Raw genomic sequence first — 26,701 nt, forward strand, 5'->3', positions numbered from 1 at the left:
AGGGTGCACACAAATTGGGTAGTTTTGTCAACTGTCAGTTACATACTTATTCTGAACTGATATTGGTGCTTTTTCCCTATGGTGATTACTGAGTTTTATTGAACTGAGAAAAGGCCATTAATTAAAGGTAGCCAACATTAAACTGATTTTTTGGAGGCTCTGAGCAACATCAAATGCCATTCATTTCAATGAGACTTAGGAGAGATTGGCAACACTGGAAAACAGGCTGTTAAGTACAGGACACCCAAAAGTCACAGCACCTAAAATTCAATCTGTGGGAGTTCTGTTGCTTGGATTTACACAGGAATTTGGAGTACGTGAACATAACGAACCATGCTGACTTGAAGACCTATGGAAAATAGATACTTGTTTGAAAATATTAATAAAAATGTAGTAATTATAACTTAATGCTGAGAAACCCTGAAGTTTTGTGAAGCCATTTAAAAATAATTTACTATGTTGCTTACAGTTACAAATTTTGAGTCTGATCTTTATATATATTTAAAATGTAGTTTTAATAATATGGTCTTTTAATTTCAGATTTCGTACAGCCATGCCATCCATGCTTCAGGGTTCTTCATTGCTTTTTTTGTTTCCCTTGTATTGACATGTGCTGGTTTTTTCATTGTTTACCGAACCCAAATATTAAAATGGAGTTTCCGTAGTAAAAACCAGGTGAGTCATACTGTCTGTAATGGTACTTTATTTAAATTTTTTCATTGATCATATCTGATGATATAACTTGCTAACTAATACAGATTGTCTAAAGAGTTTCTGAAGATAAATAAAAAGCCACCAAGTGATGGATTGGATTCCGCAGGTAAGGTAATCTCTACAACCTCTGATCTTTAGCACAATCAGATTTAGTAGGGAGTGTAAGAACGATAATCTGATAAAAAGAACTGCTGTCAGTACCTGGATGTTAGCTTCAGACTGGAGGGAGATTACCCTTTGGCTACTCATTTCTTTTCATAGTCCTCTCTTCCTCCTCTCTGTCCCTCAAAATGAGAGAGAGGCAGGATGTCTGTAGGTTATAAGAGTTGCCCAGGGAGTAGACCACTCACCTTGAGCACAGCAGACTTGGGCCCAAATTGTATTTCAGATTATCAGGAATAGGGATTTGAATTTAGGTCTTAGTTCCTTGGATGTGCCTTAATCTCTTGAGTAATAAAGCAAAACAGTTGGGTTTGGGGATGGAGCATTTTCAGTGTTCTTTATCCAAGCTGTGCTAGTTTGGAGAAAGTGTTTCAGTACATACTGGGCCGGCGAGAGAAAATACAGTCTCTCATAAATATTCATCAGGTTGGCCCAAGTTCCAGCCCTTGCTTCTATTAATTATTTAGGTATTTATGTAAAGGGGCACAACTTCAATGGGAGGGAGCTAGAGATCTCAATCAGAATATTACAGTGGTTGGAGCAGTCCTCTAAGAGAGGTGTGCTCAGAGGTTTGAACCCCTCCTTTGCTGGGATGGGGGTGGATCTCCCATCCCTCTGGATGGACCAGAGGAGCTCACAGATCACTTCCAGCCTTATTTTCTGTGGTTGAAAATTACTCCATCAACAATTTTTATTTCTTTTAGGCCTGAAAAAATAATCCCTTTAAATAAAAAGGGCGTGCCTTATTTCTTTTTACAGAAAAAGCTGTGATAATGAAACCATAAAAAAGGGCCAGTTTGGTCCTAGCATCAGATATTTATACTGGTTTTTTGTATAGTAATTTTATTAGCTCTCAGTCTCAAGGGAGTCTCACTAAACTGTGAACTGAGTCACTTCCATCATTCATAGGATTAATTTTTCATTTTCTTCACTTTGTAATACTGTAATCTTGCCATATATAATTTCTATACCATGGTAATTTTAAAAAAATTGGCCTAGAAAGTTTATAGTGGAAGGTGACCTCCTAGAAGGCTTTCACAAGCCTGCTGAAGTCAATGTAGAATCTTCTGTCTTCTCCATTAATTTCTTCATTTGTATTCCGGATCAGTTCTATACAAAAAGTTCAGCCTTAAACAAAAGTAGTATGTTTGATTTTAGATACGTATCTGAATTGCACCATCTCTTTATACCCTTTCCAGCTATACAGTTTGATGATAAGTAGGAACCTTCTCACCCAGAGTTACCTGCAATAAAATTAGATCAGACACTCTGTGTGAATTTTTTTTATAATCTGAAGCTTACTTTTTTTTTTTTAGGAGATACAGCATGAGCTCAGTCAAAATCACAAACTGGAGCATTCTCAGTTTAATTCAGGTGATCTCTTCAGTGAAGATATAATTATGAATGATCAAATCATCGATATTCTGTCCTTTGAAGAATCTGGGAACATGCTTCAGGCTTTAGAAGAGTAAGAATTCACTGCTATTACATTACATTTAATACATTTATCATCAACCGTACCTTTGAACATGCTTTGAGTATCTATCCTTTAATTTTTCTTCATAGTATCTGTTTATGCATGTGACTGCACTACCTTAGGTTTTTGAACTGTATTAAATAGCTATCTGCGGGAACTGAAAATTGTCATATTTCATATTGCTTTACCTGTAGAATTCACAGCTCCATCTAGGCCTTAGGCATGCAAGTTTTCCAATCCAAATTAACATCTAGTTTTGCTTCTCTGTGGTTCACTAGGTAAAGGGAAACTTTTCTGTGTTGAAAGCGTGTATTCTACTATTGCTGAACACATTCTGCTTTCAAAAGTGTGGCTTTTGTCCTAGAAAGGAGAGCCCCTACTGGGTGCCAGCATTGCTGTTTAGCAGCATATTTTGGAAACACCTGGATCAGAGTCTAAGGAGTGAGAGTTTGTAGTGCTGCCAGAAAGATACCACATAGCTGCAATCGGAGGCACCACTGGTTAGAGCAGAGAAACTCTCCTGATGTTGTTGAAAGGCCAGTCAGGGCTGTCTGACAGAAACATGCCGCTGTTAAAGGTCATCTGTTCTTCAGCTGAATTTGATAAAAAGCTCTGATGTGAGAACAGAGCAGATTTTGTTTGTGCAGTCTTACCGTTAGCTCCTGGCAAGTCAGGTTACAGGCAGTATTATGCAACTATAAAATCCGTAGAAGCTGAAAAGGAAAAGTTACGGCACCATGAAAGTAATTTTCTTTCTTAAAGGGTAACTAACAGCGTTATTATTTCCTGCGTTTCCTTGATAATTGGGATACTTATCTCTGTAAATTGCACATTGGTCCTTGCCTTTATAACTATATAGCAACTCAGGCTTTGAGAAGACTTATCCTGAAAATCATTATGTGAATGTTAAGAACAGGATCAAACATTTTTTTAACTTGCTTTAGTATTAATTTATTTCAGGGATAGTGAATATCTAGCTAGTTTGAAAAAAAAAAATTAAAAATACTGTTGTGGTTTAGAAAGGTAAATATTCTTGCAAACCTTTGGATAGGATTATTTTTATAACTGGATTATTTCTAAACCCATAAAACAGGATTCATTTCTTAGTTTGAGTATGTATCCAGGGGCTAAAGTTTTTTCATATTCTTACACAGCACAAATGTCTCTCTTGTTTCCGCTTCTTTTCTCACAGTTTCTATTTTCTCTACTTCTAAGGAGGTAGATCATTGCAGTGAATAAATAGAGTCCCATTAGCGAACAGTCACTAACCTTCTTCACCTTCTGAGTTATCTTTTCCGTCTTCCAGGGTGAGGATAGTAGATGGACCACAAAGGCATCCAGAGTTACAGTGGTTCCTGCTACGAAAGATGATTGAAAGGATGATAGACGTTACTGTGAAGGGCTCAAATCAGCCTCTACCTGTTAGCAATGGGTGCTTCCTAATCCCTATTTAGATTATCCCAATTCTTCTCAGTTCTTGTAGTTTTAAACTGGACCTTCTGATTCATTTACTGTTAGGAGGTGACACACAGATGCACTTACCATATTTTTTTCTATTCTTTCCCTCTTTTTATTGGCACTCATTGAATATGTGTATTCAATTACAACATACCTGTTCCTCTCCTCTCTTACTGGTGGTGCAGTTTAGCTGACTGAGTGAGGATCTCTGCAACGTGAACTCCTACACCAAGTTGCTCCGAGTTCCCCTTTTTACTCGGGGGTGAAAAAGGGCACTTCTAGGGTATGATTATTCTCATCCTAAAGTAGACTTCCAAAAAATGAGTCACATGGCTGCTGCACCCCCTGACCCTAAAGCCTGGAGCTTGGGCTGATTAGCTCAGCTGTAGGGTTCTGGAGGTAAGTGAGATGAATCCCAATCCTGCAGGCTGGTTGGTAATAGAGGCTACAGCATTACTTTAACACCTATATTAGGTACATGCAATATTGTTTCTGCTTTCTTCAGTAGCTATAATACACCACTTGTTTTATCTCTCATTGTTAACACTTTTATATGATATTTAGCTTAGGATGCTTTCTCATGTCTTAATGTTGACTCCTTATTCATTCTGCAAGTTAGGGCAAAGCAGTCCTTTAATTTCTGATCTATATTCCTTAAAGGTTTCATTTTAGTCTTGTACTTCATAAACTGTTGTACATTATCCAGGTTTTTAGCTGATTCCAAAGACAAAGATAAAATACTGTACCATTGCCTTAGGAGCTTCTATGACAGCGATCTAGGCTAAAACCAGAATGGGGTAATCCTTCTTTTTACTGAATTACCTGCTTTAAGGATAGTAATTTGCAAAACGTAATGGGGAAAAAAAAAGATTGTGTGTTTGTAATTTATTAATGGATAATTGCAGTCAATTTGAATGGATTCTGTGCTTGAATGAAATGTTGTAATTTTACTAATTGTGGTCACAATCAGTTTTTCTACAATATTGCATTTTGTTTTATTACATTTAGTGTCACCCAACAGAATAGTTGGGTTTTCTGTAAGGAACTGAGGAATGAGGTTTGTATTGTCTTATAGGAGTGGCAGTATACTGAGGGTAAGAGCTGGGCTTGTATTTTGAGCGCAATTTTTTCATGTCATGTATACCAGTATGAATTTTAGCATCATAATCCTGTTTTTTATTATTTGGGGAGGCAGAAGGATAGGGGCTTTTGTTAGAGAGCTTTTGATACTTCAGATATTTTCAACCAACCAATTTCATCTTGCTTGTATGCTAGTTTGATAACTCCTTCTGCATGTATTGGTGCAGCTATGCGTCATTTTCTCTACATGGCATATGTATAAGCTTGCCAACATAATTGATATTTTCTTTTTAAATTGCACTGTGATAGTAAACATGGTTGGAATCATTCTGGTGCTTTGTTCTTTTGTCCAGACACAAATAAGAAAATTATTCAGAAAAGTAAGAGCCACAGGATTTTTTTGTCCTCTTTACAACGTAAAGCTATGTTAATAGTTCATGTCTCTTACGAAGTGACAGTGCCAATTTGTTTAGCAAATACATTAGGAGCACGTGTTCAATATTTATGGACAGGGACATCTTTGGAGTGTAGACAGTTTGCAGTGTCAGGAGGACTGGCTAGAGAACAAAACATACTTTTAATATTTCATAAGGAAGCTTCTTAGTTAATTATTTTGTGAATTTTTTCTTAATAAGTCATATCCTTGATGTACATTATGCAGCAAAATAGCTTGGCTTTTATTCTCAGTAGGTTCCTTACTGTGTATATTCCTGAATATTGGCCCATTGGCAATGAATGCTAATGAGAAGCAGCTATATGATTTGAATATTTGACATGCACACTAGAAGATCATGTTCCAAAAGGTTGTGGGTCCCTTTTTCTGTATGTCTAGAACAGAATATGAAGAGAGCTGAGCAGTTTGGGTTTGTGTCCAATGTGATGAAGTCTGACCATGCTCATAGTCTCAGAAGATACAGATATGTTGAAGGCAACTTAATTTCTTTAAATGGCTTTCCACTAGTACAACTTTTCTTTTTCATCTTCATTTTGTACAGCTGTGCTTCCTTGAGTTTGGCAAAGCTCTAGCTGAACTTGAACCTGCTTGCTGATACACAATACATACTGCTAATTATTTTGGTAAATCACTAAGTAATGTGTATGCATCGCAGCTGATTTTTTTTCTGATGGTAGAGGGCATTGAGGCCAATGTACTAGAGAACAGGATCAAACTGTCTCCAGAGAGCCTTGACAGAAAAGTCAAAAACAATTTACTACCATATTAGAAGTTCACTTTTTCTTTCTAAATGTAAACTTCTTGCTGTACCTCTCAATTTAATTTGCTAGGGAGCAAATGTGGGGGTTTTTTAACCCTGAATTCAAATGGAAAGTAAGAATAAAAGATCACATTGTCATAGCAGCTAGACCTGAATATTCCTACACAGAAAATGGTGAGAAATAGTTACATTGTTAGTATAAAAAAAACCTGAGGTGCTAAATTTCTGTATTTCATAACTTTTAAACAGTGTAATCGAAATTTTAGAATTTTTGAAGGGAGGGCATATTCATTGCTCTGTTTTTGTGCAATATGTACAATGCAGGAATACAACAATAATCACATGGATATAACAATAAGATGCAGTGAATACGCATGGAATGAACCCCAAACCCTGCATTTGTAGTTCTGCATTATGAATGCTGTTATAAGCTTGACAAGTGTGTAAACTATACGTTTTTTTCCATCAGAGAAACTCAAATGCTTAATGGGTGATAGGAGTCCATAAGACAGGGGAACTGAAGAAAACAAGTCATTTGAAATTAATGAATACATATCTTTTTTCATCTAAAAAATGGCACTTTGATGTTGGCTAACTATGAAGAAATTGTGTTCAGAATTATATAGGTCATTTCTGCTGTCCACCCAGAACAATTTATCTCATCTAGAAAACAGTCTGCTTTTGAGAGTAGTGCTGTTAGTGATGCTTTATTCCATATCATTTTGAAAGAAGATTGGTATCTCCTACTGTTTCTGTCATCTGAATACTCACCCCGTCTGAGTAGATTAGAAGAATCTGAGTAGATCACAGCAAAGTTGGAAGCTCCTCAGGCATTAATGCATATAGCCATAATATTTATTTATGCTGTTGTTAGTATCCAGGCTGAAGTTGGTGCTTTTAAAATCAGTGGTAAAATGCGTGATGACTTCACTGGAAGCAGGACTGGAGTCTTTTTTATGCTCTTTTTGCATAGTAGTTTTTCAGTGAAACACCATTGCCTGAGCTCTGTTGCAACAGCTGTATTGTAGCTAGCTGTATTTTTTAAATTGGTTTGCTGAAGATCACTGATTTATCAGTTTTCATACTTTCTGCAATTAAAGCAGAGGTTCTCAGTCTCTTAAATGCAGGATTTTTCAGCTGTTTTTTAAACAGATTAATTTAAGAATTGAAATACCTTTACTCTTTGTATTGCTGTGGAGAGTTAAAGGAATTTGATAGCAAAACTGCTGCCAAATCTAGTGCTTAGACTTTTGGCAGGTTTTCATTAATCTTTTTTTTTTTTTCTGAAGAGTCTCTCAGCTCAGTTTATCATCCTTTTCAATTTTGTAGGTTTTTTAAAATTTTTGGCTATATATCATGAGAATCCTATTTCTGGTTTTGTCAGCATCTTTGCCGTTTCTGGAAAGCTAAGCTTAACCTGTGACTCATCCATGTGAAAGCATCCTTAGATAATCATCACATACCTTTCTTAGCAGTTTTATTTACTGATGAGATGTCCTGTATTCTCTGCAAGCTCGCATTTCAGATGTGCTGAGTTTACGCTTAGCTGTATAACAGTGTCTCAGGACTGATGGATGAACTCCCCCAGTTCAGAGCTGGCTGCAGGCCAGTACAGCTACTGGTGTAGCACAGAGCGTCTTCAGACCTCCTCTAACGCAGGTGGGCTGCGCCCAGCCTGGCAGCAGGCAGAGACCAGGGAAAGGTAACACGCCCCGCTTTGGCACAGGAGGGCTGAAGAGTTTGAGCAGTCAGTAGCTGTTGGTGGCTGTTCAGACCTCATGCCATTACCTCTGCTTCTACTTCAGCACAGTTTTGGTCTCCTGCAAAGATTTGCACCTCGTTGTGCTGTCCTGCATAAATCCCTGCCCTGAAGTGTTTATAATCTCTGTTGTGACTGGACCCAGCAGGAGAGTGTGGGAAGCAGAGGGAAAAAAGGAGGGAGAGACTGAAGGGAGGAAGCTATGGCGCTGCACACAGGGTCTGCATTGACACAGCAATTAAAAACAAAAACAAAAAAAACCCCAACAAAACCAAAACAAGAAAGAAAACAAAACACTTCCCAACTTACTGATGTTTTATTACTAACCCCTCAATAAATGGATGATTTAGGAGACAAACCACATCTGCAACTAAAGACCATTGATGCCTGTTACACTTGAATTAGCTTTCTTTGCTTACTGTTACTAAAGCCAGCACTGGCACATACTGTTTCACATCTCAGCTGTATGATTCTCCCTGTCTGACCTTCTTTCCATCTTCAATTCTCTGAAATGTGACAAGGCAACATGGACCATAACACTTCTTTTTTGTTCTCCTTTTCCCTTCCTCCGTGCAGCTGACCCATTGGCATTGTGCCTGTGGGTGCAGGAGACGTGCTGCTCTGGCTCAGGCAGTAGCAGTGGTGCCACCGGGCTGGGGGCAGTTGTGTGTCCCCAGCTGCGTTCCTCTCTCCAGCAGGAGTTGGTGCAGCTCCTGTGCTGTGGTGCTCCAGGTCATGGCTGCAGCGGGGCGTCTGGGACAGTGGAGACACAAACCATCCACAAATGGCCCTAAATTAAATGCTTTTCAGCAACGCTGTGTATCACGAAGGAATGCTGCTGCAGAAACCGCTACCACAGGGCTCCAGTCTCCTCTGGATGCTGTTGTAATACATATGCTACTAATTGGCTACCATTTGCAGATGAGAGATGAGTCTTCTGAAAATGACGGGTTTTTCTGTTTTGGTGAGAAAATGTCACCGAAGGGGAGTTGCTTGATGTTTCTCTCCCCTTTAGACTTCAGAAAGTTGTGTCACAGTAGTTTCTTATCTTTGTGAACTCTGAATTTGTTTTAAAAATGTGTCAGAAAGCCATTAGTTCATTTTAGACTGTTACGTTCAGCCGCTATTATATTCTCCTGTTCAGAAATTCCCTCTGCAGGCCTCTAATTTGGATAATAAGACCTAAAGACACAATTATTTTGTAGTTAATGAGAGTTTTCCTTTTTTGTGGTGTGGTGTGTTTTTTTTAAATTAAATGTAGTTGTTTCTTTCCTGACACTAGCTGCTTTCCTGTATTCTTTTATTAGGTCTGTGGAAGACATCAGATGCTCAGGCACTCTCTGCTTCTCTGTGTCTGGGATTCTCCCCTCCCAGATCTTCTCTGACAGATCTTTAAATCCTCTTCCTCTTCAAGTGAGTGAAAAATCTTTACGCTTGCTGTTTGCAGCTTAATTTTCTATGTGTCTGTTCACCTTTCCTCCCCCGACACTTTTGTACCACCTACCTTTTGTACTGTCCTCATCCTTTCTCTGCATGCTTTGTCCAACAGAAGCTTTGATCTTTTTCATCAATAGCTTGCCATCTGCTACCTGTACTTCATTGGCTTTCATGTTTCTATTATGTTGAATATGCTCAGGAAAAGATGTGAGATCTTTTAAACATGAATTGCTGTAACAAGTGGAGTTCAGAGCATTTAAAGCAACTTATTAAATCTGCCTGAGTTTGAGGAGGCACAGTGTCAGGTTAGGATTTTTTTTTTTCCTAGGTGTCAAAACATTGCGCATTTAATCTGGGTGATTGTAAGCATTGCTCTTCTGATGGACTTGTGTCTGAAAGCATTTGGTTTATTATATGTACAGGATTCCTGTTTTGTACTGACTGTTGGCGTCTAAGACTCCAACACTATATTGATGCAGTTTGTTAAGGCTGCCCTCAACCTTTCATTTGGAGTAAGAGCTTGAAGCAAGGTTTCTGGTGCACGTGATGAGGTTGTCTCACTCCCGCTGGCTGCTGTGTGGAGGAGGCAGACCAGAAGCAGAGCACATCACGTGGAAGGTAGATTTCAAATTTTTACAGATGCAACCTTTCTTCAGCTGCCACTGAAAAAAGGTAATGGTCTGGCTGCTGTCTTCCAGGATGTGACCTGGGAGAGCTGTGGCTTGTAATTACTTTTTCTCCATGCAATTACCCTTGGATTGGTGGAACAGTTCACATGCTGCTTCTGCTTCATTGCCTTCTTCACAGATGATACACCTGAGATCTTAACAGCCTCATCACTCACTTGCTGACACATGAGCATCAGGTGAACTACACTTATTGCTCCTCCTGCCTTTGGCATCATGATCTTGAGGAGTGGAATTAATTGGGTACCGTAGTTCTCTTTGTGGGCAAGAAGGAGCATGGGAATCTTGCTAAAAATGAAATCAGGTCTACTCTGTAATGACTTGTAGTAAATAGGAAGAAATGCTGTGGGAAGACTGAGGGAAAGATAACAATAGGAAATGGTGTGATGATATTTGGTTTTGGCTTTCATTCTTGGGATCACTGCTGAAGAAGACTGGAAAAGTAACAAGTAAGGAGGTGGGTGAGGAATGGCTTAATCTTTTTTCAAAGCATGCTGAAAAAAATCCTGCATTTGTGGTAAGAAATAAATGTTGTGTTAGGAGCTGTGTATCAATGTGGTGGAGTTGTGAAGTGTTGCCTTCCAGGGAGAGAGATGAGGAATTCAGTCTTTCACACCTCAGTAAGAAAGGGTTAGTAGGTGCTGTGACCACCATCTATCAGTGCATGCATGAAGAACAGAAAAATAATGACTAAGGAACTTGTTATTCCAGCAAACAAAGAGAGTTGGAACTTGAAACTAATCAAATTCAAGCTGAGTATAAGGTGACCATTTTTAGATCTTAAAGGAATTATCAAGTGGAACAATTCATTGAAGCGTTGTTTAGTTCTCTATTAGGGGATGCTTGAAAACCAAGATGAGATGTTTCTCACAAAAGACAGCTATGCTTCAGTTAAATCAGAGCTACTGGACCTGAAGCAGGAATTAAAACTGAAAAATAAATCCTGTGGGTTGGATTTTACAGGCTAGTAATGCATTGGTGAATCTATGAAGGGGAGCCTCCTACCACTGCCTGACAGTCATTAGGGAGATGTTATAGCATAAAGCTCCCATTTTTTGGATCCTTCTTTCTATTTTAAGTGTTTTTGCACAAAACTGAAACACTTACTTTTTTGAAGTTAGTTGTCATAAGTAAACAGCTTAGTACTAGCTGGCTATGTCAGCAGAAGTCCTAGGACTTCTGTAAACAGAAAGGTTAAGATAGAAAATATGCGTCTGCGCTGCCCAGTTAAAGTGCTTGCTGTATTGCTTCAGTGTCCCGTTCCCCTGATCCTGCCGTCACCTGTCCTCTGTGTCTGTCCCGCTGTCCTGGAGTGAGAAGGACTCTCCCCAAGCAGAGGGAGCTGGTCAGCTTCCTGGGGGACTCGGCCGTGGATGTAGCTGACCTCCATCCAAGAAGGCTGTGTATGTGCAGGTGCTGTCCTGCAATGTCCATTTGTACACAGCACAGAGAAGCTGGATTGTTGTGTTGTCTTGGGGACATTACAGAAAATACTAGCTCTTGCGGGATCTTCAAAGTACTGTGAAGAATGTTTCAGGCCCACAGTGTTTCGGGCACAGGGATCTGGCCCAATACAGCAGTGATTCCTGCTCCTGTGTGGGAGGAAGAGGGGGAAAATGGAGGAGGTTTTGCAGCTGCAACCAGCCAGTCCTGCAGCAGATCACCAAGATGAGTATGGCCATCGCCAGTGCATTTCTGGGGTTTTGAGAGACTGCAACAGAAGAATCTCTCTGCCTCTTTGTGATAATCAGAGCTTAAGCTAATGTCTCCTAAATACTTCAAGTATTCGAGTCATTATAAGAAAACAACTTAATTCCATCCCATTGATTTATAAATGGGGAAAATACATCTCCTGTGTTTAACAGAGGGGCAGTGATAATAATACATCACTGATTTAGTTAAACTTTATTTACTTACATAAGGAAAGGAAAGTTTGTTTGACAAAAAGGTTGTTGTGGTTTAACCTCAGTTGGCAACTTGAGCACCACATAGCCGCTCGCTCACTCCCCCCCACCCGGTGGGATGGGGGAAAGAATTGGAAGAGCACAAGTGAGAAAAACTCATGGGTTGAGATAAAAACAGTTTAATAATTGAAATAAAATAATAATAATAATGTAATAATAATAATAATGATAATACACAAAGCAAGTGATGCACAGTGCAATTGCTCACCACCCGCCGACCGATGCCCAGCCAGTCCCCGAGCAGCGGCCCCCCCGGCCAGTTTTCCCCAGTTCATGTACTGAGCATGACCTCACATGGGATGGAATGTCCCTTTGGCCAGTTTGGGTCAGCTGTCCTGGCTGTGCCCCCTCCCAGCTTCTTGTGCACCTCCAGCCTTCTCAGTCGGTAGAGCATGGGAAACTAAAAAGTCCTTGGCTAGTGTAAGCACTACCTAGCAACAACTAAAACATCGGTGTGTTATCAACATTGTTCTCATCCTAAATCCAAAACACAGCACTGTACCAGCTACTAGGAAGGAAATTAGCTCTATCCCTGCCGAAACCAGGACAATGAGAATGTATTCATATGCAACATGACATTTATTGCATTTTGTAAAAAAAAAAATTGTATTTCCCACTGGTTTTAATCTCTTTTCTAAAACTCTATTAAGGTTCATGAGAGAGAGATACTGGCTATTTTAATTTATTTGTATTGGCACATAATCAAAACACTCTCCCCTCTTCCCTTCAGAGAAGGGAATATACCAGCGCAGAACATGAAGCAGTGATGTATCAATGTAGATGGGTCAGTGAGTTTAACAAAGTCAGTGAAATTTATAGTCTATTCGGATACTCACTTCATCTGCTTCCCAACAGAGGTGGTGGTGGTGTTTTTTTGGTTGTTTTTTTTTTTTTTTTGGTGGGAGGTTTTGTTTGTTTTTAAGCTGAGGGAATGTTTTGAATTTTAAAGAAAAGCTTTTCCTTTTTCTGTCTAAAATGGAAATGCAAGGATGGACATATTTCATTGAAGTTGCTGTAGTAGAAGTTGGCTCACCCTGCTTTCTAATGAATGACTACTATCATGATTAGTAAACTCGCATGCTGTGATATTCCTGCACTTCTCTGACTGTCATTCGGTTACCGTGTATTGAATGAATCTAGATATCCTTGTTTTCTGATAGAAATTTTCTATAATCTGCAATTTCAAACAGTCCTGATTACCTTTCTACAGCTTGGAGGTTGCCAGCCTGACGCGGGCAGATGCTGATCTGGAGGCATATCGAGTGCAGATATGTAAAGAAGTGATTGCTCTGATGATGAAGAACATGGTCTTAAGTCATAGCCTCTTTCCTCATGTGGAGAAGAGGATGAGTTCAATTTTCAAAAAGCAGTTTCTTGCAATGGAGAAAGAGATTCAGGAGGAGTATGAAAGGAAGATGGTGGCTTTAACAGCTGAATGCAATCTGGAAACTAGGAAGAAAATGGAGGCTCAATGCCAAAAAGCGAGAGCTGCAAATGAAGAGGCTGAAGAATTAATGAAGAAAATGAATGAAAAGGTAAATCTAGTATAAAATCAAGCTATTTTGCATGATATGTGGTTTTATATAGATGGTTTCTCTTTTAGACTAGAATGGCTGAGTTGTCCTCTTAGAAGAATAAAGAGAAAAGCTGTACAATTTAAATGTGTTCAAAAATTCAGATGTCATAATTAGGGTAGTTGTTATTAAGAAACTGTGTTTTACAACACCAGAAAATGAATTCATCTCAAGAGAATCTGTGACACCTGAAAACAAGAGGTTGTCACTACCCTGATTTTTTTTTTATAGTCACTTAAACTCTTGCAAAGTGGTGTATTTTATTTACTGTATTTTACTGCAGCAGTTCCTAAGAACTCCAGTCAGACACTGTGTAAAGTATTTTGCACATTCAGAGCAGAACAAACTCTCTGCATCATAAACCTTACAATCTAGGTAAAAAGGCTCCAATATTTATATACTTATTTTGAAGAAAATGAGAATGTAAGCACAACCAAAGGCCGATTTCCACGAAACCGAGTGAAGGCAAGCAGAACAATCTATATGTTAGGCAGAGCAGGGAGTGGACTTCTCTTGGAAATAGCCTCTAGTGAGATAAATAATAATAGTAGTGAGATAAATAATTTAAGGCAGAGTATGATTCTTTACAAGTTTAGAGTCTTCCTTTGAGTAAAGGCTTAGTGCTTATGTGTGTTACTTTCATTCAAAGATCTCTGTCCGAATGGGTAAGTATCATTACCCAGGATTTCATAGGTAGTCACTGGCTGGAAATAGAGCCCGGGTCACCAGTCCAACACCCCATGTACAAAATTACACCTCAGTCTTCCATGTCTTTTTTCAAGTACATTGACTGTTTACAGTAAAACTGATTCCCCCCCCCGCCTTTTTTTTTTCTTTTTTTTTAACTTCATGTGGCTGGAGAGGATTCTGTAAGTTTTGACTATTTCACCTCTGTAAGCTTAAAATGCTAAAATACCCAAGTTAATGTTTCATGCGTGTCTAATGTTATAACTCATATTAAGAGGATGACTTGGTGGGAATAAATAGTGCAGTTCATTACTTATGAAGTGGGGCTTTGCTTCTGGAGCACAAGTAGATACATGGGTATGGAATGTGATGCTGCTGAGTTTCCAGCTGTCTGTTTCAGTTCCATTATAGAGACAAAATAAGTTATGTTAGGAGTATAATCCTTTAGACCAGTATATTCCTTACTTGTGTATGCTCTTTTTGTAGACAGTACTTAAGGTTTTGGCCTTCTGAGTTGGTTTTGGTTTTTTTTTAAAACCATTTTTTATTTGCGTTTCATATACCTATAATTGTTAAGGGCTTTTATAACAAAAGTTTCTTGCTGAGCGTGACCCATCAAAGGTACTACAGTATGTTGAGGCCCTCAGGAAGAACTCTGGTTTATCAGGCTGTTGTGCGGAGAAAGTTGATGGCACAAGTCTAGTGAGCCAGTTGAATTTCTTTGATGTTTCCAGGTCAATTTTAAATTGTGACTCTAGGGAACTTTCGAATATCTGTAGGATACGAACATCCTGAACTAGAGGTGCTAGAAAGTCAAAGGAATTGCAAGGAAGGGATACTTGTGGACAACTTTTTAAGGGTGAGGTGAATTGTACTCTGCAGAAGTCTTTTTCCTTCTGTTGGTTATAGAAGGAGCCTAGACTAGATGTCTAACACTTAGACCTCACTGAGATAAATCCTACCTTTGCAGAGAGAGGGGCCTGGCTGAAACTCAGTATGTGAACTCACACTAAATATCCTCTCAGCAAAGCGGCCTTTCTTTGCACAAAATACATTGGTATTGCTTCAGTCTGGTTTATATTGGAAATCCTGAATGGTAGGAATCAAACAAAGAATTAAGGCCAATCCAATACTTGTCCTGATCGATTTATCATATACTAACATCTTGCTGTTCACTTTCCTGTCTGTGAAAGGACCTGTTCTTGTACTTGCCATGGGACCTGGTCCAAAAGGATGTACTGGAGCGCTAGAGATGGCCCACACTTGTGCTCCTGCCAGCTGGTGTACTGACATCCAAGAGATGGCAGTGAAAAAAAGCTGGAGCAATAACCTCCTCCCCTTCTCAGCCAAAACACAGAATGTATATTCCCTGCCTTTTTGATTAATTATTTGCCATCTGCAGTGTGTCTCTTGGGAATGAGGGGTGAGGTGCAGAGGACAGTTATCCCCAGATAAATAGTATGAAATTTAGAACAAGACCAACATAGCTACTGTTAGGTAGCTCTGCTGGCATTAGAAGCATTCTTTGCTCTGTGGGACATGTATGTTTTTATTCTATAATGAGTTTATGCCATCTGAGATTAAAACTATGAATACGTAAGTCTTACTGGAGAACTATGAGAATGTATTTCTTGCAAAGAAGCTTTTAAATTAATTGCCATTTAATTCTACTCCATTGTTGTAACTCTAAAACGATGCTTTTGGATTAATTTGTAGAAACCAATAGATAAAGTAGGTCACCAATAATAAGAACTTTTAGAGATTTGTAGTAGAATAGTTTTTTCTAATTTATATTGTTTTTAAAATGAATGCTTACTGTTATTTCATTGTTCTGACTTATATGAGTCTATTCAATTTTAATAGGATTTCAGGATTGATGAAACCTAAGAAATTCATTTCATGTATAGTCTTTGTGTTGAATTTCATGCCGTTTTGTATAACTTATCTTAAATAATGCTTCTAAATTCTAAAAAGACTTCATTATGCCTTAGAAGTGTTATCTGGATTAGAGATTGACAGCTGTACAACCCCTGCCATTCCAACAGGTGAAAACCATGGAAAGTGTACACTGATTTAGTATTAGCCTTCATTCAAACCTGAAAAGACAGTACTCAGAGTATGCGTGAAGTATGTGTGAGCTAGTAGCACTGATGCTTTAAAATGTGTTGAATACTGAAAATCACTTCAGATTTATTTATTTCTCTCTTCTCTGCAGCCTGCTGTAGAATACAGAAGTCTTCTGGATAGACTTCACAGACTGGAGCGGGACCTCCTGAAGAGGTTCCTTCTGTTAAAGCAGGAGGAATATTATGCAAAGGCTTATAGACAGCTGGCTGTTACCCAGAGAAAGGAGCTTCATAGTATCTTTTTTACACAGATAACAAATGCTACTTTCAAGGGAGAACTGAAGTTGGAAGCAGCTAAAACATTAGTGGAAGATTACTCTAAAATACAGGTAATAGGATGATAATTCCATTCCTAACCTAATGACAGAATACAAACCCACAGTAACTTTAGAGAAATGTTTCAGGATAAATGTTATCACTTCTATAACTAATTTTCTTAGGAAGAATTTTAAAAAGTATAGTGCCATCATTATCCACATCTAAACGTCTACACAACTGTATATTGATGCATACGCACAGCCTTTCTCTGCAACAGTGAGTTAGATATATTTGCCACAACATTATGTGCTTAGTGCTGACTTTTGTTTTCATGGGTAATATTTCCAAAGCACCCAAGTGCTTAAAGCTTGTCTTTACTGATCAGGGAAAATAAGACTAGTAGCTCACCTTTATCATGCAGAAGAAACAAGTTTGAAAACATGTCTACACCATGCAGTGGGAAATTGTGTAATATAAGTCCCCAGTTTTGAAGTGAATATTTTGATACATCTGCACATCTTGGAGCTCTGCTAAGCTCCTGAAAGCTCTGTTGGTGCAGCTCTGCCCCTAATCCCTCCCCCACAGGATGGTCTGAGAGCAGATTTGTGCTCGTGCAGCAAACTTCTGGTTCCAGGTCTACCCTCTCTGGTGTTAATGGGGCCCTCAGCATGGTACAGAAATGCCAGAGTGCCATTTTCAAAAGTAATTTCAGCCCAAATAAAGGGACTTGGGCAACTAAGAGAACAGTTAGGTACCTAAATCTATTTTATGAATGGCATTTTCTAAAGCAGATCAGACACTGTCTAATGAATGATAAGTACCTTTGGATGCCTGTCTGTATAGGCATTTTCAAAACCCCCTAGGTTTTTCTGTACTTCAGAAGGTGTACTGAGCCCTGCAATCCAAATGTGTAGGTTATTAAAATTATGCTATGTCTGAAGTGCTATGGTTTTGTACTTTGAGGGGTTGAGTATCTCTAGCTTACGCGGTCAGGGATGCTGATGAAGGGTATGTTCATAACTTTAGTTTTGGTTTCAGTTACATTTTAAGCCTCTTGCAACAGAATAGCTTCAGTTGTTTTCTCAAGGTTGTGGGTTTTTGGGTTTTTTTTACTCCATTTCTGTTGAAAGTTAGTGTTCTAGATTCAAAAAGTTCTGGGAATTGTTCTTCTGGCTGCTTCTTGAAGAAGAGTATGGTTGTTGTGGTCCTAGAGGTTGGGGGCCTGGAGGTTAAAAAGCAACATCTGTAAAGTAGGTGTCAAAACATGTAAGGCCCACTCCTAAAACTAGATGCACTGTCAGATCTCAGTACAGAAAAGCCACACATGGGCCACTATCAGATGTAGATGCAGCAAGCACTTGTGCAGAAGACAGTTGAGCAGCCAGCAGAAGATAGAGCAAGTGAAAAAAGTTTTGACAATGCTTTGGCTGCTCAGACATGGGTCACCTAAGTATCAGACCTCATCTTGGCTATCTGATGCTAGCAGAATGTCTGCTATAGACCATTGTGCGCCTACCTGCAGTCTCTACCAGACCCACTTGTAGGTACCTAAGCCCTTTCTGTTCCGCACTGTTGGAAGCAGGAACTTCTAAGCCAGCCTGTGTGCAGCGGGCTTGGCTTTCCCCATGCTGTACTGGATACATGTGGAAGACTTATCCTTGGCTTTGAAGTCAATTTAGACACCTTTGAAAATGTTACCCTTTATTTATTTAATCATACAACACATTGTAAAGAAAAGGGGGGGGGGGGGGGGAGAAAAGGAGGACATGATGCCACTTACTGCTGTTACTGGACACACGCTGTCTTCAGGTCCCAGTTCAAGAAGACCTTTCAGCCTGTAGATAGTTTTAAGCAGGAACAGTTCTACTAACACTGGTAGGGTTGCATGTGTGTTTAATTGTGGGTACCTGATCAAATGACCTGTTAACTTAGGGCTCTCAGGAGGTGCACTGACTATTCAGGAGAGTACACACAATATTGAGGTATTCGGGCCAAAAGCTCAGCCATTATTTATTTTGTTTTGTTGAAATAACAGTCATAATTTGACATAATCATTAAGTTGATATAAGCTTACTGTTTTTCACTTGTAAGAGCTTTTTAACTTTGCCCTGTTAATGAACAAATCTGGTCTGATACCCACAGGTGTTAGCTGAAATTAACATTGCATCTAATTAAATATATTTGTTCACATTCTTTCCTGTAGGGAGACATTGAAGAGCTAATGGATTTTTTGCAAGCTAGCAAGAAATATCATCTGAATAGAAGATTTGCTTACAGAGAGTATCTTATAAGTAAGATACAGTTAAGGGATTCTCAAGCCTCTGCTCTTATAACTGCAGCAGCAACCCAGATATCAAGTCTCATTAATAAGATGGAAAGGTGAATATCTCAATTTTTTTCTTGGCAGCCATTTGACTACGTTAGCTCAAAGACAATAGAATACTCTTCAAAAGTCTTTTTGTCTGTGTTACCTAGCAGGAAAGGTGCATAAAAACTTTATCTTTTAAGTTAATTCTAAGAAAATATTTTGTAACTGGTGACTTTGTTAGTTAATATTGCAGCAGATACTACAGTGAGGCTTTGTTGTTTGTGTCCACTTTGTACAGCACAGAGATTAATTGCTGGGAACATGTATAGTACCTGTTCATAATTCTGACTTCAGTGGGAACCAGACTCATGTAAGAGTCTCAATGTCTTTACACATCTATTATTCATGTAAATAGTCCTCAATCATATGAAAAGTCCTACCAGAGTCCATTGCAACGGGTACCAGTTAAGACCATTTGTCTGGGTTCTTTACATGCAAATATCTGGATTTAACAGTAAAGACCTATTCTGATTCATTTGTGATTGAATGTGTTTGAGGAGCTGGATGTACTCAAGCTGGAAAGCATGAATATTTTCTAAAGAAAATTGACTAAGTTTATAAATAATGTAACTGGGGAGGATCTTGACTAGCGGAAAATACACCTGTTGCAGGGAATATTAAGGTAAAGGTCAGGTGAAGTAAAAAGTAGATCTGGAAATGGACTGTTGTAATACACTCATTTAATTTATTTGGGATATTACACCAGATCCAGGCTGATTCAAGTACTCTATGTGAGGATACTCATAGTCAAGGTAGAGAGAGAGAAATGGTGACTTACCAGAGACATAGTTATTTAAAATCACGTGGCAATGTGGAGCACTGAGAGGCCTCTTGCTGCTACCCAGAGAATTGTGGCATATCTTAGTTTGGCATACAGAGAGATTACTGAGGAGCACGCCAGTGCAGTAAAATACATTAGTGGGCAGGAAAACAACCTCGCACTGCTGCTGTTGATCCTGTGCATGCAGCTTTATGTGCATATTTTAGATGTCTATTACTGTCACTCACTGACAACGTGTGGAACATGCATTAAGAGAACAAGTATAAATATCAGTCTTTACATTGTGTTTTTTCTTTCGTAATGTTGACTTAATTTAAAAGTAATTTAATATTAGGAAGCAGGAAGTCTGTTAAAAGCTACCGAAGATTGCATCTGTTGTTATGATAAAGTCATTTACCTGGAGTTTTTTTGTAACTTTTCCTTGCTCTTCTTTTTGATTGTCCTGTGTGCTGCCTCATTGGAATCATACCCTAAGTTTAGCCTCAAGATTCGTTGATCAGAGAGAGGTTCTTCCAGTATGCTTGCACCCTTTGCCTTTTTTGCAAACATCTGCAGCTATGTGGCTCAAAGACAAAAATAAATGTCTTGGCATAGGAAATATAATTCAGGTACGTCTTTCACAGAGAGTTCCCTTCCATCAGTTCATGCTGCTCTTTGGAATCGGATTGTGAGAAAAGTTCTGAGATGTTTTCACAGATGTTGTGGTTATGTGAAAAGCCTTCGTGAGAAGCCCTTACCTGTATGACCACTGCATCCGTGGCTTAAATCATTGCAGTGAACAACTGGGACTTCTCAAGCTGGAAAAGTAGGTTTTACTCATTGTTTTGTGCCTGTTATTGCACCTAACAGTCACAAAACAGATCAACTACAAAACAGAGAGAACATGTGTAGTATTAGTAATCCAAGACCTCATGGATCTCATCCCAAAAATGTACAAAAAAAAAAAAACTACCCAAAAACTTCCAAAACCAACAAGCATCATTACCAAGATGAAAAATTAATTTTTCTAGCATTCCCCTATTAAACTTCTCAGAGTATGCAATGATCGTAGTTCTCTGCGGACGAAGGAAACTTGTCCATAGTTGGAGACAGCATTTGTAGAGTAACAATCTCATCTGACTTTCTGGGACTAGAACTAGTTATTTTCCTCTAACTTCCCACACCTGCTGCAGCAGGAATTCCTTTCAGGCAAATGTTGGCCAAACTGTTATGTTACTATTCATTCTCTAGCTATTGAGATTATGAAATTCCAGAATGTAGTATTTCAGATTATTTGCTAGTCTTTTTTTTTTTTTTTCCTACAGGCAAACTGAAATATCCTAATATAAACCCCGAGGAAGTTACAATCTATGCTAGGTAGGCTTGTATTTCAGTTTCTAATTATAAAGTGATTTAGGGAATATTTACAAATTGGAGCATTAAAATTTGAGCAGCAAGAGAAGTCTGGTCTGAATGTCTGGTACTTTAAATTTGTATCCATAATATCCTCTTATTTTTCACTTTAGCATTGAATCTGCTTGTTTAAATATAGATACAGGTCTGTTTTAATCTATTGTGTCCAGCTTTAATAGTGTGCCTTAAACTTACTGTTATAAATGGAATTTTAAAATGCAGAACTGTTTGTAGGGAGAAGAGAAACTGAGAAAAGATGTAGATTAGATATACCACAGATAAACAGATTCAGGAATACATAAACCAGCAGATAAATGATGAGGAGAGAGGTCTTTTAAAAATGGAGCGTAGTAGGATGTTTAAAATTTAGCAGATAGCAAGGCAATTTCAAATTGCATGAAAAAGATTCTGTGCGGCCAGAAACAAAGGTTATAAAAAGCAAAATAAAACCAAACAAATTCTAGGGAGGGTTGTGAACATTTTAAATGAAATAGAGCAGCCAGTTTTCAAGCTGGGCTTTCTAAAGATAGTATTTAAATAAAATGTCCTGTTTGTCAGGACTGGCTGTGGGTACTCAGTGCCTTTGGAAATCAAATCCATGGACTGCAGTGCCAAAAGGCAGGAAAGCAAGTTTTAAAATATAATCCGTAATGATACATTTCAGGGATGTCTAGCTAGGCTTTTTGTGTTTTCCCTTAAAGAATAAATGGGCAGGAGGGCAATACTTGAGGCAGTATTTATCCTGGGTTGTTCCGGCTGTCCCCAGAGGCACGAGATTTTCGATGTTTTTGAACTACAGCAGCTGTAACATGTTGCATCATTCTTTTGCCAGTATCTGCTTGTTCACAAGAAGTTTTCTTCCTTCTTTGGTCTCTTAAAAACTGAATCCGTTTCTGCTGACTCGCTAGGTATGAACAACTCAAGCTCCTTTATAAATTTCTCCCCAAATTTTAATTTTTATAAGACCTCAAGCACTTCTTGTGATCTGTGCTTTTAAAGTAGGCAATTGATTAACTTTGACATAAAAGTTCAAAGCAAAATATCTCTTATTGGTCTCTTTCTTACTCTTCTGAATAAGCTCAGTTTATATGGACCTTGTTATAAGCAAAGTAATTTTCTGAAGAGTATCCTGCTGGACCTTTCAGTGAGTTGGTATTGGAAAGTGAATGCCTCCAGCAGTAATGCATTAGTATAAAGTTTTCTAATAATCTCTTAAAACCTTTTCTGCTTGTAGCACTTGGCTATGTAGAGCATTTATTGCTCTGAATTATTTACCTAAAGTTTGATTTTTGGGCACTTTCAAGGTGCAGGTGAAATCCTGAAGTACCTGAAGCAGAGTAACGTGGGCACTGTCTTGCAAGTTCTCTCTGTATAGTCTCTGCATAGTGCTGTGGTTCAGCCTCTGTGTACATCCAGGCCGGTACAACTTTCCTGTTTCACACCTATCTTCCTTATGTTTTAGTGACGCTCCAGTGCCTTCTCTAGCTTTCATAAAACAATCTTCCTTCGCTGGGGTCCAGCATCACTTAGATAGTTCTCCATAGCATCAAATACAAACTACTACTTTTTACTTTTAGTGCCCTCACTTCACACTTTCTCCTAATTTTGTTGGCTTTCATTCAGTACAGAGAAGTCAAGGTCTGCCTCTGATTGACCTATGATGCTGCTGCTGTTGGCCACACACTTCATCTCTGTTCCTTCCATGGTGCTTGCTGCATTTCGGAGGATCTCCCTGTAAACATCCTTGTTATTAGTGCAGTATTCTCCTTCATTAAAATTCTCCTTGTTCAAAGACATTAAACATGTGCCTGCACATTTCTTCAGTGATTAGATGCCTGGTATGCTGAGACCAAGCAGTTTATCATACAGTCTATACTGTCTCACTATCTTTCTCTTCTCCTTTTATTTTGTGTTTCAGTTCAGAGTCCTTCAGGAACAAGGACATCTTTTAATTCTAATACTGTAGTTGTTTTTATACTGTATTTATATGAAACCAGAAATGAAGGTCTCTTGCCAGGATTGAGCCTTCTAGGAATTATTGTAATACTGATTAATGTGAGTAAGTTGCCACATAAACTCCCATAGACTTCTGTGGTGGTAGGCATTTTGCCCATTATTTTTGTTATCTGGGATTTTTAAATAAGTAGATTCCTAATAAATAAAGAGATAGGTTTTACAATACTGCATCACCTTCAGTTTGAGCTGTGGACATATTGGATCTAAAAATAAATCAACAACCTGAAACTGAAATAATGTAGACTTTTTTTTTTTCTTCTTCATCCTAAGAATAGGTAGGTATATATCATAAGAATAGGTAGGTGTATATCATCTTCCAGTCATTCTGTGTTGCATGGCTTTTCCTGTATCTTTCATGGGCTGGATGGTTCCAGCACATCTGTCTTTCTCTATTGCAGCCAGAAAGTGTTTGGACAACATGCAGGTTCAGGTCAGGAATTGGTGCTTTCTACTCAAAGTTCTGTGTTGTCCTTTTCGACCCCACATTTTGGAAGTCCACTGTGTTTAATATTAGAAATTATAACTCACAAATGTCCAACAGCCTGGTCTGAATTAAGATGTTCTTTTATTCTTCTGTTGTCTGAGAAGGATTTGGGGAATTTCTGGTGTAAATATAATAGCAGGTAATTTTTGAAACTCAATTTGAGTTTGTGGAGAAGGAGGTTTTTCTAACTGTTGCAGGCATGGTTGGGATCTTGCTTACTCTTTGAAATTAAATACTGTAGCAACTGGAGGTAGACTGTAGTCTTAAACTTCCATTTGAAAGCACTGTGTGCTTAAGACTGAGAATTTGCTCTGTTAGATTATTGTCTTTCATGATTAGTTTGAAATCGTTATTTTTCGATGATGTAAATGTAATAGGAAATCTGAATATAAATCTTTTCATGGATATGATTGCTTTATATCTTTAAAATAATTTTTAATTGTTTTTACTTGATTAGATTACATCCTTTAAAGAGAAAATTGTTTCTAATGAGGAGAAGGAGTTATAAAAGACATCTAGAATTGCATTCCAGGGGCATTAAATGAAAAATGTAAATATTATGAATAATATATAAGGTTTAAAATGTCTCATTTGAATATCGCTTACATTACTAACTGATATGTAATTGGTTTTGCATTTGCTTTCCCTTTCTTCCTTCTTCCTGTTCCTTCTTCATACACCTTCACTCTACCTTCACAAACTGCCTCAATTCTACACTCATCTCTGAGATTGTCTTTCTGTTATCCACTTGCTTGTTTGATCCCCCCAGGTACCACTGCTAAAGAAACAAATATCATTTTGTGTGTCTACTTTGTTGAGCCTTATTATGGTACTAATTGCCTCTAATATCCTTTTGCTCTTAAGAATTTGGGGTAACAGGCTTCAAACACTGTTATTACAGAGCAGGTCATCTACCTGAAAGTCATTTGGGAGTGCTGCTGGACCGAGCTGAGGCTGAAATTAATTCTGTTAAGCAGAAATTCAATCATGATTTAAAACAAGAAAAGCAAAAGCTTCACCAGAAACTCATTACCAAGCGAAGGCGGGAAATGCTACAAAAGGTAATTATTTTCAGTATATTTATTTTCACAGGGCTTATCATGAATTAAAAATGGAATGAATTGAAAAATAAAGTGTAGTTCTTAGGACAGGTGTCAACACTGTCAGCAGCATGGATGAAAATAAGTGTCCATTGTTTTTAGCTGTGTACTGCCATGTGCTGTATTAATTATGCAGTAATTAATAGCTATTCTTTTAGAAAAACCTGCAAGAAAGTAACATAGCTGGAGAAACTTGTGAAGGCCCTCTACTTAGTCTAACCTGTCCAAGGGGGTTATGACAAGCCTCTGTAATGTGCAGACAGGCAAAAGCCAACTGAGGTTCTGGAGTCGGTGAGGGAGATGACACAGATCTGTGACAGTCATCGTTTTCTGTGGGTTTCCTGGCTATGTGTGTTGTGTCATGCGAACGACTTCTACAGTATAGTTAAAATTCAGCTACAAAACAGAACTATGTAAAAGATGCTGTACCTATGGCTGCTTGTGGTAGGACTCATGTCACCTAACCTCAGCCATCTAAAAATCAAGGCTAGCTCCAAGAGCTCCAAATCATCTCGTAATGGAAGATGACTTGCAGGTGATCTGAGATAAATTGAAGGGAGTTGCTATCCAAAGGTCCCTATCTTTCTCTGCCTAAAGTATGTAGAAAAAACTGTCTTGGATTAGGTGATATTTCTTTAGATGACCAAGTTAGGTGAGATTAATTTTACCTTTTGTGGGATATGTGTTTCAGTGTTTTCTGCTCTTTAACAGATATCAGTGCAAGAAAAGACAGCAGGTATAACAATGGAGACTTCATTTGTTGTATTTATTCTCAGTATAGGTGGCTTTGGTTTAGCTTTCCATTTAGCTGCATGCTGTAAGATGGGGAAAATAAAAAAAAAAACAACTTTTTTTTCCTCTTTTTTTTTTTTTTAATTTTTTTGGTCCTTCTTTTTCTTCCTTTTCTTCCTTGGTATTTGATCCAGATTCACTTCTGGAACGCTGCCAGATCATTACAGTTCAGCCAGTTGGGATTATGTCAAACCACAAGATCATGCATTTGTTTAGGTGTTAGCCCTTCTATCTAACAATAAGATGAATTATTGCAGGCCTGCTAGGTGCACACAAAACCATCATGTTGAGGGCTAGGTAAGTCTCTGGACACTGAAAAGCAGTTTTGAGAACACTGAAAAACAAAAGTATGAAATTTTGTGTTGCTATGAAATACATATTTAAAGAGCTAGAATTTGAGATGTTCCTTCTCTTAACCTTGTTCCTCCTTTTTGCAAATGAATCAGCAGAAAGAGCATCGGAAGGAGCAGCTGTCACTTGGAGACCCCTTCAAAACTACTAAGGAGGTCACTCACTACCTGAACCACTGGAAAAATCTTCTGAGTGATCACACCGTTGAATTTGAAGAACTTAATAAAAAGCTTGACAATGAGGCCAGTGAAGAGCTGAAAGAGCTGCTATTTAGTCTAACAGAGAAAACTGTTGAAGAGCTTAAACGTGTTCAGTATGGAGTATTTGTGCAAGAACTGGTAAAGCTCAGTGTGCCAAAGATGTTCCTGCTGGAAGCTGTGGAGGAGCATAAAAAAGAGATGGTTGTTAAACATGAACAGCTTGAGAGGGAAGAGCGTGACAAGAGCATGGCTGCTGAAGAGCTGCTTCAGCTCATCGGGCAGAAGCTGAGCCAAGAACTGGAAACGAGACTTTTGGAACAAAAAAAATTAAGGAGCTGGGAACAATCAGTATTCATGCAAGTATCTCTGTACCCTTTTCTTAGTTATTCTTGCAAATAGAGATGAACTAGGAGTTTTCACACCTGTCTGGGTATAAGTCCTAATCAGGTCAGTTCTCTGTTGTACACTTGGGAATTGATTTTTTCACAAGCGCTCAGCCCCTGCAGTGCCGGTGGGTGAGCCAGTACTCCTAGCGCTGCAGTGGAAATCCCAGGAAATGGCAGTTTTGAAACTAAAAAGGTGAAGTGTTTTTTATACCTCTGTTCACTCTGTGTCAGGTTT

The 26,701-nt window shown here is 38.5% G+C and overlaps 1 protein-coding gene across 6 annotated transcripts in view; it reads left to right on the top strand.

Annotated features, from left to right (window-relative positions):
• The window catches only part of EVC2 (EvC ciliary complex subunit 2), an 85,316-nt gene that overhangs the window by 30,438 nt on the left and 28,177 nt on the right, over positions 1 to 26,701 (top strand). For 5 of the 6 annotated variants that reach the window (XM_076335921.1, XM_076335926.1, XM_076335923.1 and 2 more), the window contains 7 exons: positions 541 to 675; positions 2,193 to 2,344; positions 13,162 to 13,486; positions 16,428 to 16,667; positions 18,800 to 18,975; positions 24,539 to 24,698; positions 25,976 to 26,440. In XM_076335921.1, the coding sequence (XP_076192036.1) occupies positions 541 to 675; positions 2,193 to 2,344; positions 13,162 to 13,486; positions 16,428 to 16,667; positions 18,800 to 18,975; positions 24,539 to 24,698; positions 25,976 to 26,440 (1,653 nt within the window). The remainder of the gene's footprint in view (positions 1 to 540; positions 676 to 2,192; positions 2,345 to 13,161; positions 13,487 to 16,427; positions 16,668 to 18,799; positions 18,976 to 24,538; positions 24,699 to 25,975; positions 26,441 to 26,701) is intronic. The other variant, XM_076335922.1, reaches the window with a different exon arrangement.

This window comes from Aptenodytes patagonicus, chromosome 4 (assembly GCF_965638725.1).
Source record: "Aptenodytes patagonicus chromosome 4, bAptPat1.pri.cur, whole genome shotgun sequence".
Lineage (NCBI taxonomy): Eukaryota > Metazoa > Chordata > Aves > Sphenisciformes > Spheniscidae > Aptenodytes > Aptenodytes patagonicus.